Here is a 15,165-nt window from a genome sequence, read left to right as displayed (position 1 = left end):
CATATAAGTAGACATGAAAAATTAGGTCATGAAAATTTATTTGAAAAGGCATGGAATTTAAGTAGTAAAAATGTGTAAGAACCCTGTTACATGCAACATAAAAATAGATACAACTTAGTTTAAGACACACAGTGTAGTAAGGCTTGCCATATGCCCTCTTTCTTTTCTCCATTTTGCGCGAGAGGGGAAGTGCGCGCTCCCTATCAAACAGCAACGCGCATCCGTTCGCCTCCCCATTGACGTCACTCCGGTATCACATGAACGAGCCGGGACCAATCCACACACAGCCCTATCGAAGCACTCGGTTCCTCCACCGAGATAGGGAGGAAAAAAAGACAGAAAAGGGAACCATGACTCCGAGCATCTGAAGAACAAATAAAATACGGAGAATTAAACGCGGTGTGGATCTTGTACCCGGTTGTTGTTTCGTATTCGCAGCAGGAAGACTGGAATAATATGCTGTGGAGAGAGGCGGAATGGAGACGGCAATGGCCCGAACATATTGAATAGCTCGCGACGCTCAAAGGAAAGACATTATAGGCTACTTCATCGAGCCTTCTTCATCTTGACGGGTTTATTTAATGGCTTCAGCCCTCGCCGCCGCCGACGCTTGGTCTTTTCCGCACCACTGCTGAGGTCGTGTGAGCCTCTATATGCCAAACACTGGAACGACCATTATTTGGCCTCGAAATCAAAAGACAGCCACCTGATCTGATCCAAAGCCGTCAACTTTCGCTGAGAGGAATCATGGATTTTAACGGGAGCGGTGGAGGAAACGAGCTGCACAACAATCAGTTTTATCCGTCCGAAGAAAGCAAGCCGCTGCTGGGGGAAATGTCCGCGCAGCAGCCGCCGCCACCGCCGCTGGAGGGGAATAATAATCACAAAGCGGGGCCCTGCAGCAAGAGGAGCCTTTTACATAGCAGCAGTGGCATGAGATACAAACTGCTCCAGGAGGGCGACATCCAGGTGTGCGTGGTCAAACACCCGCGGACCTTCCTCAGTAAGATCCTCACCTCCAAATTTTTACGGAGGTGGGAGCCGCACCACCTCACCTTGACGGACAGCAGCCTGGTGTCTGCCACGGTAAGAGCCGCGCTGCAGGGGTCGCTTTGACTTTTGCCTGTTCAATGGCCCTGTTTGAAACTGTTAATCATATTGTGTAGGTTAGCTAGATTTTCTGGCTACTATGTAGGTTATAGGTAATATAACGAGAGCAATACATGTATAACTAATGCCATGAAATTTCTGACGTGAGCAGTAAAAATAAAGACTTAACGTTACTATATTATCAGTACTAGTGTAAGTTAGCATACCAAGCGTACATTAAAATTAAACAGTCTGATAAAATGGATTAATATTGATTTCTTTTTTCTAATGTACATTTTAGATATGGAAAGTGTCTTTTTTTTTTAAGTTTTTGCCTTCATATATTTTTACAAATGAATGACATTTATCCGGAACCGATGTGACATTTACAAAGAATTTGCCCCACTATCTTGCAGACAGCATCCCGAAAATAGTATAGGTTTTAAAACATCTAGGTTATTTAGGTGAAAATGAAACTTCCACTCGATTTAATCAAACGTATGTCCTCAGAAATGTACCTTATTCAGCGGATGTGTTTCGAAATGGGGATGGAAACACGCCGTGACGTCATAATAACAACAACTTTACAGCTTCCTCGTCGTTGTTTCCCATTTTCCGGGTTTACACGTTACGATCTATCGTTTAATAAACTCACAGCACATTTCAGTTATTATTTCATTTCCATTCTCAGTGAAAAAAGAGTATTTTAGGTGTAAATAAATTAGATTAGTTAAAAGATAATATATCCATACAATTCGTTTGATAAAAGTCTATCTATCCATCTGCTTACATACATACACATGGTCCAGCAAAAATGATTTCACCCCTCGTTGATCCCTATTTTAAATGTATATTTTCTATAGGATGCTATTCAATAATATATGCATATACATTCAATTTGACAATTTTCCAAAGCCAAAACTAACAAAGTAACTTAAAAATCACTTTAAAAAAAAGTACACTAATATGATGAGGGAGAAATATTAAACCAAAAAAAAAAATGTAATCAAAAAATACAAAATTTCCCTGAAAATTGGTATTTTGTAAAAAAAAAATGCAATACCTCATTTGAATTTTTTTTAAAAATTCTATTCCTAAAAATATTTAGTGACCAGCAAGTCAAATTTATATTAATATAACATTTAATTAATATAATGTTTAATAAAATTGTTTTGTTTAAATGCTGTAAAATGTATATATTTACTGAGAAATAGATTAAAATATTCATTTTTAAAGGGTGCACTCATTTATGCATCTATCTATCTATCTATCTATCTATCTATCTATCTATCTATCTATCTATCTATCTATCTATCTATCTATCTATCTATCTATCTATCTATCTATCTATCTATCTATCTGCTTGCATACATACACAGGGTCCACCATAAATGAGTAGACCCCTCGCTGATCTCTCTTTTAAATTGATATTTTCTATAGGATGTTATACAATAATATATGCATATACATTCAATTTGACAGTTCCAAAGCCAAAACTAACAAAATAACTTTAGGTCACTCTAAAAAAAAACTGTACAGTAATATTTTAGGGAAAGATATCAAACAAAAATTATTAAAAAGAAATCAAAAGAAATATAAAAAAATTATTTGGTCAATTTTTGTAAGCAATACCTCATTGGAATTAATTTTTTTTCTATTTCTATTCCTAAAGATGTTCAGTGATCAACAAGTCCTATAGAAAATAAATAAAAAAATCTAAAATAAAAAATTTAAATGTAAAATAAATAACGTTTGATATGTTTGATAAAGTAGTTTTGTTTAAATGCTGTAAAAATGTATATATTCACTGAGAAATGGATGAAATTATTCATTTTAAAATAAGTGCACTCATTTATGCTGTTATCTATCTATCTATCTATCTATCTATCTATCTATCTATCTATCTATCTATCTATCTATCTATCTATCTATCTATCTATCTATCTATCTATTTGTCGATATGTCTGTCTGTCTATCTATATATCGATATATCTGTCTGTCTGTCTGTCTAAGTGTGTGCACTATAAATAATATTTGTATATGTTGGCGTTAAACGGTTAATCTATTCTGTTATTTACTGAAAAAAATCATAAAAAAAATAAGGAACTTCTCCCTGCAGAGTTCACAGCATGGAAGAATGATGATGTAGTTAGTTATGACAGTTGTTTGTTTCAGGAATTCTTCATCATTTTATTATAAGGGAGATTTCAAGATGACATGACGCACTTGCTGACATTTGAATGAATCTTGAATGATGTCAACCGAATAATAAGACATTACATACAGAGTCATAACATTATTTCCATTTTTCTTTAATTAATCAATTGCCATTTCTAAAGACGATGATCAAGAGTCCAGTGTATTGGAGAAATAACCCTAAATAAAGACAATGTAGATGTTCACAAGGTGTTTTCAACATTATAAAAACTCAAGACCACTTTCATGTGGGATATTGACATTTTACTACATTGTTTATGCTCCTCTGATTGAACTTGGAACTAAGGGAGATTTAAACTGCAGGTTTTTGTCTGTGTAACCAAGATGAAGGATTTGGGCCTATATGCAGTCATTAAAGGATTTTAAGGCCGCAGATTTGCTTGAATAATATGAGACCCTCTCACAAGTGCATGATCCTCATGAATCACACGTGCTGTTCAGATCTGTGAAGTAAAAGGCTAGATATTAATATCAATGTATTAAATTACTTGATTTGACACTTGTGGGATGCTCTGTGGAATTTTATCGGTAAAATTCAGTCATTGCACTAGTAATTCATGCTATCAGGAGTCAAAAATGATTAGTTCAAGCTGATCGTCATGTAAATTCACAGCTCTGACCAACAATGAAGCTGCGTGGTCTGAAAGTGACTTCTGTGTGAATTGTTTTACTACACATTCTCTGCACGCGCTATTGACAATAGACTCATTTTGTCTGTGAAATTTCACTAATGTGACCTTCAGCCTCAACACGTCCACGTGTTATTTTTCTCGCCAGTGTTTATTTGCATCTCTAAAGATTTTAAGCCTCATCTGATACTTCGTTATTCGAAAACATAACTGCATACATCTTAATTGCGGCTCAAGAGGCCTGCCAATGGAAAAGTAGTGTCACGGTCACAACGGATTCACCCACCTGGGAGATTTCTAGGAATCCACTCAATGGCGGTCTTATTTAAAAAGCAAAAACACACACATTTGCACCCAATATCTATCTGTTTTATTTTGCATGTGAAGAAGACAGCTTTTATTTTACCATTTGTCTGTTTTCGGATGCTAAATCCTATCTTAGATGCACCATGGACTCTTGGAGTCTCTCGGTTCAGGATATCATGCTCGTGGAGCCATCATCAAACTGCTGATTGAATTAAAGGTTTAAGTTTTACAGCTATATTTCATCGTTGTGATACGATTGAATTAGCCGTTGACTTCTTCCTGAAATGAATGCTTCAGAATGAATTAGACTGCTTGTTTAACAACGGTCTGACTGTCGGATGAAGCTCAGCCGCTGACACTGAGAGGCCCTCGGGATTTCTGAGGCTAGCTGAGATTAACCCAAGCCAAACACAGACCGTATGTTTATGTTTGCAGCTCTATGCGGTCATTTTGCAGAAGTTTATACCATTCCAAAGTGTTTACAGACAATGGATACTTTCAGTATTTGACACTCCTGTCACTCAGTATTGGTTTTCTCCTATAGTCGCAAGGTCTCTAATAGATGTTTAGCTAGTGACCCGTGTTCAGTTGACCATAGCTAATGGAGGTAGTTGTCTGTGGCTAATGTTTTCTTTTGGCAAAGACTGGCCTGTTTGTGATTCTACTGTGCATCGAACCATTGTGCTTCAGAAAGAGGTCAGTATATCAACAGAAAGGCCTTATTGTTGATGCCGAGCATGAAAATCGTTCGATTTGGATGGTTTGCTTTCCTCACCTGGTAACAAACTAGGGTGTCATTTGGGTTGAAATTCCATTATCTCGCCCAGATATTCCTAAAATACTTGACCTCGTTTGCGTTGGAGATGTACCACATGACGTGTGTCTGATGATAAATACTTAATTTCCCCCCTTTTTTTTCCCCTGTGATTTGATTAATAAGCCATGTGCTAAGCGAAGACACAACAATTAGCATTTTGATAGCTCGTTTTTCGATAAGTGCAGTCGCTTTGGTGGAAAATGATCTCACTAGAAGATATGAAAGATGTGACTCACCCTCGTTTCTAAGCTCTTGGAGTCTAAATTATATTTCTGTAACAGCAAGGCATTATATATACTTCCTGTCACTCTTTCGTTAAAAAGATCTACCTCTAAAGCCACATTAATGCCAAAATGCCCTCAAGCACACCATTTTGTTTGTATAGTCGCTGTTCAAGTCAGGTCCTGTTAATTAGATGAAGTACCAGATGAGACAGCAGCCCGCATAGAACATAACACATCTTTTGTATAAACATTACATAGCTAGGTGAGAACAGCGCGACTGTTTTTGGGTGCCATGTTTTGCTGTTTTGCGATTGGGTTATGTGCTGAACACCTGGGTACATCTGGATTTGGCTTGAGGACATGTTAGCTAGGTACAGTACGGTTCATGCCTGAAGAGTCATTGCAGTTTGAGCAGCGCTGATGACTAAAGCTGAACAAATCTGAGTTCTGCTAAATATGACCAGGTCAGGGAAGAAATTAAAGGGGTTAACTTAGAAACAAACCATTTTAACGGTACTGTTGAGCTTTCCGCTGTAAACAAACTGGGCTACGGTGATGACTGGGCACATAAACCATTGTGGCTCCCTGAGATCCCCTCGGCTACCATCCAAATATGCTCTGTAATTGAGATGTAGGAGCTGGCTTTGTATTTGTAGCACAAAAAAAAGCCATTAGGAGGACATTTTCAAACACTGGCAGTGTTTCAGATTAATTGTTTTGCATGTACTGGGTTGTTTGTGTCTTGATATTGCAGCGATTTTTCATTATCGTCGCTGTAAGGATGGATGGAACTGGGCGATGTTGTTGCATTACAGAGAGATTATTTCAAATATGCAAGAGAAACACACAGTGGAGCCATTTAGATGAAGTATGTTGGAGATGTTTTTTCATTAGAGAGTGCCAAACGCAATGTAAAGGGCTTTGTCTGTAGCCATCCACATGATCAGCTCCGGGGCAGTTTGAAGGCATCTTGGAATGGGATTCCCAACATTTTTAACTCCATTTTAACTGACAGTGTCAGGTTGGTTTAGTGAGTAGTTGATGAACTTTAATAAAGTTTAATTACTAGAAGTTAACATATTTTTTGCTCATTAAGTTTGCATTTGTTTGTAAATAAAAATGTTTAATTAAGTGAAAAATTATCTTTCTGATATGGTACTCAAAGTCACATTAGGCTTCATGTACTGTTTGTGTTCGGTTTACTGAATTACGCATACACATTATTATGAGTTCACCCATTCTCAAATCCGATCTTTGTACTGTTCTAACAGCTGAATATCTCGGGAAATTGGTTCATTTCGAGTCAGAGGGGGTATTAGGCATGTTAAAGTAAGTTGTTTGTGCTTAATGGAAGCGCAAATTGTTTTAGTTAGATTTGGTCGACTAGTTTAACTGGTTCACTTAGAAGATCTGGTTAAAAAGAACGATTCGTTCGCGATCAGTATCGCTAATACACAAATAAAACCCATTATTGGGCTCAAATGTGTTGAATTAACACTTTTAAGTGTCGTATTTAACGTTGTCACCGTGTTGCTGTCATGTCCATTTGTTGTTTTTGTCGTGGGAGCAACAGCGAGGATTGACTGGAGAAGGACCGGCTTGATCTGACCAATGGCATTAGGATTACAGACTCTGATGTGCCGTATGGGTCAAACACCTGTTCGTATAGCTAGCATCGCGGAGTAAATAAATTTACTTCTAAAAGGCTAAGGTATTAAATACATTTACAAAGACGAAAACGAAGGACATTATTGTTATAATTTTCATTCGTTTTGTATATACACAATACAGTTTCAGTTAGTTCTAGTTTTTAAAAAATACTTTGTTAACAAAAATGTTTTTTCAATTCTAGATTTTTGTTTTTTCGTTTGTTTTCGTTAACTATAAAAACCTTGTTTAAAATCTGGGTATACTAAAAATTGCCCATGATTATAATGGTGAAAACCTGTAAAACTCTGTAACCTGTTGAAAAGTAAGTTTCCCTAACACAAACAGTGAATAACTATAAATAAACACTTTACTTTGATGTTTTTTTTTATTAAGCTATGTTACATCTATTTTTGATAACAAATTTCAAAATCAAAATATTGGTGTATTAATGCTATAAATTATAATATAACAACGTACATTACCACAAAACATAGACATTTATTTTACGGTTTCTACTAATTTTTAACAGTAAACTATTTTGTTACAGTAAATGTTAAAGATATAGGCTGAAGTGTAGCTTACAGTGAGGTAGACCTATTAAGACTTATCAAAGTCCATTCTTTGTATATTAATAGGCAACTTACTGCTACAATTAACAAATTACTTTCCACAGACATGCACTGTAGGGCATACAAAGAGAAAATCATCTGAACAAAACACCGTAAACTCACTTTGACCGCAGATATGCTTGTGGGACTAATGTGAAGTTAAAATACCAGTCGTAACAAGATTTTCAAGATTAATCAAAATAAAGCCAATCGAACTCACCCAGTTTTCATTATGAATTTTGATTAATTTGGTATAATCTCAAGAGTATTTGTTTGAAATCAATTCAATGTTTTAGGCTAATCCATTCTTGCTCAAATGTGATCATTTCTAACTTCTTTATAAATTGAATATATATTTTCATGAACAAAAGATGTTCATACCCAATAGATTTTGAATGTTTGAAAGTTCAATTAAATGATTAGTCATGCAAAAAACATACAAATCAACCACCTTATGTGCCATTCAATATTTCTTCTGACTGGAAATCTGTTTTGGTGTTTAGTGTTTCCATTGAATTCATAGGTGCAGACACCTTCCGAGTAAACAAGTGGGTTTGGTTATAACTTATGTAGTGTGTAATTAAAATGATAAATCTATTATATGATATCAGTTGTGCTAATTAAGTGTGAACATAATTTATTATTTTTTGCATGCTCGGTTGCTGGCTGTTGAGGTTTTAAAACAGAACTTATGTTGCCACATCCGTAATGTAGAAGCTCGCCGCCTAATTTCCTTTTGTCTCGCATAAACCATTTCAGATCATCAAGTTTGTGGTTAAGCTGACGCATGAATGGATGACGGTAGCCTCAAATTCGGCCTATTCAGCCCACCCACACCCAGTGAAGTATTTTTGGTTCCTAGATAGATAAATTATAAAAAATACAAAGACGTTTGTAGTCGCACCACCTATAGTTTATCTTTATTTTGGCTGCGTTGCAATTTGCATGCCACATTTGCGTCATACTAAGGATTTCTTTGTACTAGATTTCACAAGAAATGGGTTTTTGTTTTTAACTGTATGCAAGTTCCATGCGCCACATGTGCAGATCCGAATGCTTTTGTATATGTGTGTGTGTTGGATTTGCATGACTTTACTGCCGTTCGTGCATGTGGATATTTTAACAGATATATGGTGTTAATTGAAGCCAGCTGTCTTTGGGAATTTAGTGTTGTGTTGAGCCAATAGGCATGCAGTCGTGCCTGTCTGTACAGTAACTTGGCTTCTGTGTTGCTTTCTGGCGCTTTTAGATCTAGAGCTAGATCAAGGAGTAAACTATACCGTGAAGTCGGTTTAAATGGCTCTCTTTTTCTTTTCGTTTGGCTTGCGTTGGATTCTTTCTCCTGGCCTGCCATGGTTTGATGTTAATATATCAAGGGTGAAGAGTTTAACTGGAAGAAGCCATGTTTACTTTGGGAGAGAGCTCATTGTCACCGTTTTTTTTTTTTCATGCCCATGTTGTAAATTTTTGCTCTATTTGCACACTATTTGCATGGGTTTGAACTGTTGAACAGAGTTAAGATTTGTTTTTTAGTTTTATATGGACATTGACAATTCCTGTAATCTGTTTCAAGATTTTTGAGTGTGCAAATTAATTATAATGATATCTCAGTCAGGACATTAAATTGCATTACATTTGAGATTATTGGTATTGGCAGAGTTGTGAGTTTATGATTTCTCCTTGATATTTTACATTCACACAGACTAGCATTTAAATGCTTTGGGTTGGTACATTTTTAATATAGTCTGTATATATTTATGTTTAATTCGGCCAGCACAATAAAAAGTTACAGTAAATTTTATTAATAAAAACCTTTCTATTTGAGTAAGTCTATTAAAATTTCTATCCATCAAATATCCTGATAACTTTTCACAAAAATATTAAGCAGCACAACTGTTTTTATGATATGTTTCTTGTTCATCATATCAGCACATAAAACGATTTCTGAAGAATCGTGTGACTGAAGAGGCTGGAGTATTGATACTGCTTTGTCAACCAAGAAATAAATTAAATTATAATTATTAAAATTATTATTAGAAAATTAATAACATCCCTAAATTAGGACTGGGTGATATGGCAAAAATGCCCTTTCGATTAATTCTTTTTCATATTGAACAACAACGATATATTTTTTGATATCAGATGTTAATACTTCCAGATTTAAGAGTACCTCAACAAATACCGAAGCCACAAAAATTTGAGGACCCTTTAAATAGCAGAACTTATTTTTGTGGCCGATAATTTTTTTGGAAGCCGAAAATTCAGTGCATCTCTAATATCAACACTCTTCTAGATTCCCATTGTTGCACATTTCTGCTGTGTGATCAATATACAGTAAAAAAAGTCCAGAGTTTATCAGTGTTGGCATAAATTCTATGGCATTTCGATATAATATTGCTTATCGGCCCAGACCTACTCTAAATATTAGTTTGTTTTTGAAAGGTAATAAATATTAGATTATTGTAAATATTTTGTGAAAAAGAGTGCTAAATTTAGCTAAATAAACACGAAATTAATATTCTATCCTATATCCTATACACAGGAGTGAATTACATTTTAAAGTATATTCAAAGTAGTTGTAATAATGGGTAGCACTGTCGCCTCACAGGAAGAAGGTTTGAGGTCACTGGTTCGTGCCCGGCTGGAGTTTGCATGTTCTCCCCGTGTTTGTGTGGGTTTGCTCCGGGTGCTCTGATTTTCCCTACAAGTCCAGTGCTATAGGTGAATTGGGTAACCTTAATTCTCAGTAGTATATGTGTGTATGTCCTGGTCCTCCAGGTTAGGGGTTAAGCATTGGACTAACGACCACCTCGTAAAAATGAGATGTTATGAAACACCAACATTGTGATGCTAAATATCAACGTCGATACAAATAGCCCTGGGAAGTAAGATGTAATAATAATACCCCCAAAAAATATGTTTGCCGCGGTTTAAATGATAAAGATTCAGCCTTGGTGAGCATACGTGATTTCATTTAAAGAATAAATTAAAAATACTAAACATAACCAACTACAATCATCTGAAAGGAGTTTTAAAATGAATAATGGACAAATAAAATGTTTTAAATAAGTTGAAGTGCAAAATAAGCATTCATTTCTAGAGTTTTATGTTTATTATCTGCTATGATTAAAATAATGTAATTCCATTATTTAAAATAAAACCAAAATAAAGAGCTTGTGGTCCAGCCGCAATGTATATTATTGTGTAAACAGCACTCAGCTTGTGCAAAGAAGTACACCACTCAATCCATCTTTTAAATGTATATTTTTAATAGGAAACTGTACAATATTATATTTGTGTGTATACTGAAGCCTAATCTGGAGCTTATTTAACAAAATAACTTACAATAATGGTCCAAAAACTGTTTATATGTTATAGAAAAATATTAAATACAAATTTTGAAAAGAGGAAAAATCAAGAGAAGAAAAAAATGGAAAGATTTAGTTGAAGTTTTGTAGGGTTTTTTTTGCATTATTTATCTGGAATTTAATTGTATTATCTTTCAATTTCTAAATATGTTTAGTGACTAAAATATTATTTTAATAAATAATATATCTGTTAATAAATCTGTTTTGTTTAAATACACCAAAATACAATGCATATATTCACTGAGAAATGGATAAAATTTTTCAAAATGGGGTACTCCGTTATGCTGAGAACTATACACTACTGTGTATAATGATATTAATAACTGGATGCATTGATGAAACATGGCCAAAATATGTGATTTGTTGGCTAATACAGTTTAATTAAATGCTTGGAGGTGAATTAGTCTTAAGCTATATTGATTATCAATATAATAAATACCTAATTTAATTTACATCAAAATAGTAGCAAATTTTGCGTTCTCCTTCAATAGCACTGTCAGTCTATTATGGCATATCTATTATCAGCTGTTGGGAACAATTATTGTTTGATATCATAATGGACTGATATGGTTTGATTCATATGTCACTATTTTACATATCATCATAACATCACCAGTGACTTGAGGAACCGATGCTTTTCTCACGGTTTAGTGGCTTCAATGCTGACAGGAGTTCTCTCAGATCAGTTTGTCAGTTATAGAGACGCCACCTGAACACACTGATGTTTTTCTCCACATCGTTTTCCATCTGGATCTCCCTGGTAACAAAAAAAAAAAAAAACATATGCCTCTATTTCATCTCTTTGTTTCCATGGCAACATAGCAATGGTGAGAGAAGAGCTATTCAACTCCTCCTTAAGGAAGAATTGCACCATGAAAAACAGGCTGAATGAGAAGAAAGAAAGAATCAGAGGACTTCTTGGAACGAGAAGGAAGGATAGAGAGAGAGAGAGAGAGAGAGAGAGAGAGGACAGCAAGTGACATGAAGATAAGCAGATTGAACATCAAGCTCGGTGCAAGTTCACTTATCACATCGTCATACAGGATATCGTAGCCATGACAACCTTTAAAGAGGTTGCACCATGCTGTAGATTTTTACAAAGAAAAAGGCCCATAGATTTACCATGATTTTATGAGACACAGCTAGACTAGTCGTTTATCTGGATTTCTGGTATTTCCGGGAACTTGTTTTGCTTCATGTGTGGCACACGCCTGCTAATGGAGTTGTGATTGATTATTTGAAAAATATAGTATTGTGGCATGTATGTATATCCTCTATTGAATGAAGGGTACAAATGGTGGTATGCCCCCCCCCCCCCCCCCCCCCCCCCCCACACTGTTATCATTGTTAATGTCACTGAATGTAAAGAGACATTTATATTGAAGACAGTAATATTTAAACTATATTTCTTGTGTAAAGACCCAATTTATACTTTGAAAAAATATATAATTAATATATTATAATAATAATAATAATGTATTAATAAACTTAAATGTATTGAAAACATGTAGACTACTCTATTTAATTCCTTTAGTTCATTTTTTTTTGTCATTATAAATACTGTATTGTCATCATCCACATATTTTGATTCCTGTTAAAAGATGTAAACAGAAATTTATATTTCTTGCATAAAGACCTGATTTATACTCTGAAAAATATGATTATTGCTATATAATAATAGCATATTACTAGTATCATGGCATGGATGTATATCCTCTTATGAATAAAGCTTCCAAATGAAGACATTTGGAGCAATGAATGGGGCATTACAATGTTTTAAATGCTACAGACCCTCTAATGTCATAATCTTTATGCAAGGGAGTGAATGTAAACAGACATTTATATTAAAGACAGTAATATTTAAACTATATTTCCTTTGTAAAGACCCAATTTATACTTTGAAAAATATATTATTAATGTATAATAATAATGTATTAATAAACTTAAATGTTAAATTGAAAATATGTAGTCTACTCTATTTAATTCCATCAGTTATTTTTTTTTGTCATTATAAATACTGTATTGTCATCATCCTCATACGTTGATTCCAATTAAAATGTGTAAACAAACATTTATGTTTGAATGATATTTCTTGTATAAAGACCTGATTTTTACTTTGGACTTGTGGGAAAGCACTTGGGGAGAACATGCAAACTCCAAACAGAAATGCCAACAGACCCAGCCGGGGCTCGAACCAGCGACCTTCTTGCTGTTTGGCGATCGTGCTATCCACTGCGCCACTGTGACGCTCTAATAAAATTAATAAACGCAAATGTTTTTTGAAAATATGTAGTTTATTTATTTCCATCAGTAATTTTTTTTGTCATTGTAAGTACTGTATTTATTAATTTGTTTACTCATTAACGAGCAATTCCAGAGTTATGGATGTAACATTTGCAATAAAAACTCAAAACATAAATTCACAGAGAAAGTCTACGTTAACTTCATATTGAAACATCTGCTTATTTTTTTTCTAAAACAACTAACCACAGAGTTCTGGGATCAGAAATAAATCAATCTGTAAACATATTTTACATTTTAAATGAGGAAAATAAACCAAAATAAAAGTTTGTGAGTTTACAGTACAACATAATTTGTAAAAATTCTGTGGATTAAAATGCACAACCAAAAAGAAATATTGCTAATGAAAAGTATAAGAAATGAAAACATGAGTTAAAACATGAGTGATTTTATTTTATTTGACATTTTAGCATTTATGAGGACAATAGCTTTGTTATGGATGTGACAGATATAAATCAAATATTGTTTGAAAACACTGACCGAGACATTTTTGAGTATTTTTATAATCCTGTAAAATATAAACCTACACAAAACTTAGAAAGGGTTTGGCTATTTTGGTAAAACTTTTAATGGTGAAATAATTTTTCATGGCAAGGCTGACATTTGCATGGAATTGCTCTTGTTTATGTCAATGATTTTAATTATTCATCTTAATCTACTTTGTATGCATTAGTTTTGATGCAATTTTCATTAAAATAAAATTTGGTTTCATCATTTAAAAAATATTAATTACAATGTTTATTGGTTTATTTTAATTTGTTTAACAATACTTATCCATTTTATCTTATATACAGTATGTTTATTTAATGCAATTTATGATGCATGTTATTACTTATTATTTTCCATTTTATTAATAAAATTCTTATTCCTCATGTTTTTGCACTTTTCCTATAAATATTTCCTAGAACCCCCAAGACCTTGAAATCCCTTGCCATAGAACACTCAAAAATTTAAGTTTGTTCAAAATACTTACTTCAAATGAGCTGAAACAACTATTCTTGAATATTTTTAGTGGGGAAAACTTAATTTTATGTTCAACCCGCTTAAATTTGTAATAACTAATAACTAGCTTAACTCTTTCATGATGTCCCAGCACAAATCGATAATGTGGAACCAAGCATTTTTTACAGTGAAGATGAACTGTTTTTGGTTCCTGAATGAAACAATTTGATGTGTGCAGTCAATTTCAGTGATTTAAAGAGCCTATTGTGCAATGAATCTTAAAAATTCTTCATGGAATCATTAATGCCAATAAAGAACATTTATATTTACGAATGCACCTATCACACCAGCTCTTAAAAGAGGAAGACGAATCTGAGATCTGCAACAGAGGGTGCAATGCAGAACAGCCACCTAAGAGTGGGGGATGTAAATAAAAGACAGGCCTGTTTTATTGGCTTATACAGAGACGAGCTGCCTGTTTGTTTGAGCAAGCGAGAGACGCAAAGAGGACGAGTCAAAGAAAGGAACAGCTTGTTTGCTCTGCTGAACTGGGTGGCTGACACAAATACAGGAACTGTGGTTTGGTTCGAGTCTAGAGGGAGAGCAGCTCAAATAAAGCAATAGCCTGTTTGTGCAAAGAAGCTGAGGGAGGGCGCCGCTAATAATGGAAGAGCCTGTTGCCGGGCGGCGGAGGAGGGAGGGCAGGCTAATAAAGGAAGAGCCGCTGTGTGCTATTGTAGAGGGAAGGAGATGGGGAACAGCCTGTTGACATTTGACGTCATGTGACCAGCGACACTTCAGTCAGGAGTGGAACTGAGAAATGAGCGGACTCGTGTGTGACAAATAATGGAAACTGAGAAGCTTCTGCAGCCATTTGAAAATCGCAGAGAAGAGGAACCGTCAGTTCGCTGTAAATGTGTGGCCTGAATGGAGAAGGAAATGTGTGAGGTTTTATTTATAAACCCTTGACCACTATCTAGGTCTGTTGATGAAATAAGAAGATGCAGCATCAGA

At 34.7% G+C, this 15,165-nt stretch overlaps 1 protein-coding gene across 1 annotated transcript in view; it reads left to right on the top strand.

The window, feature by feature from the left end:
* Positions 1–256: 256 nt before the first annotated feature.
* Positions 257–15,165, top strand: part of cmip (c-Maf inducing protein) — a 49,450-nt gene continuing 34,541 nt past the window's right edge. Inside the window, exon 1 of the mRNA XM_056477947.1 lies at positions 257–1,086. Within this exon, the coding sequence (XP_056333922.1) occupies positions 748–1,086 (339 nt within the window). The 5' untranslated portion in view covers positions 257–747. The remainder of the gene's footprint in view (positions 1,087–15,165) is intronic.

The sequence above is a fragment of the Danio aesculapii genome, chromosome 18, assembly GCF_903798145.1.
Source record: "Danio aesculapii chromosome 18, fDanAes4.1, whole genome shotgun sequence".
Taxonomy (NCBI): Eukaryota; Metazoa; Chordata; class Actinopteri; order Cypriniformes; family Danionidae; genus Danio; species Danio aesculapii.
Note: the sequence above shows the minus strand (reverse complement) of the source record. Positions and strands in the feature narration are given on the sequence as shown.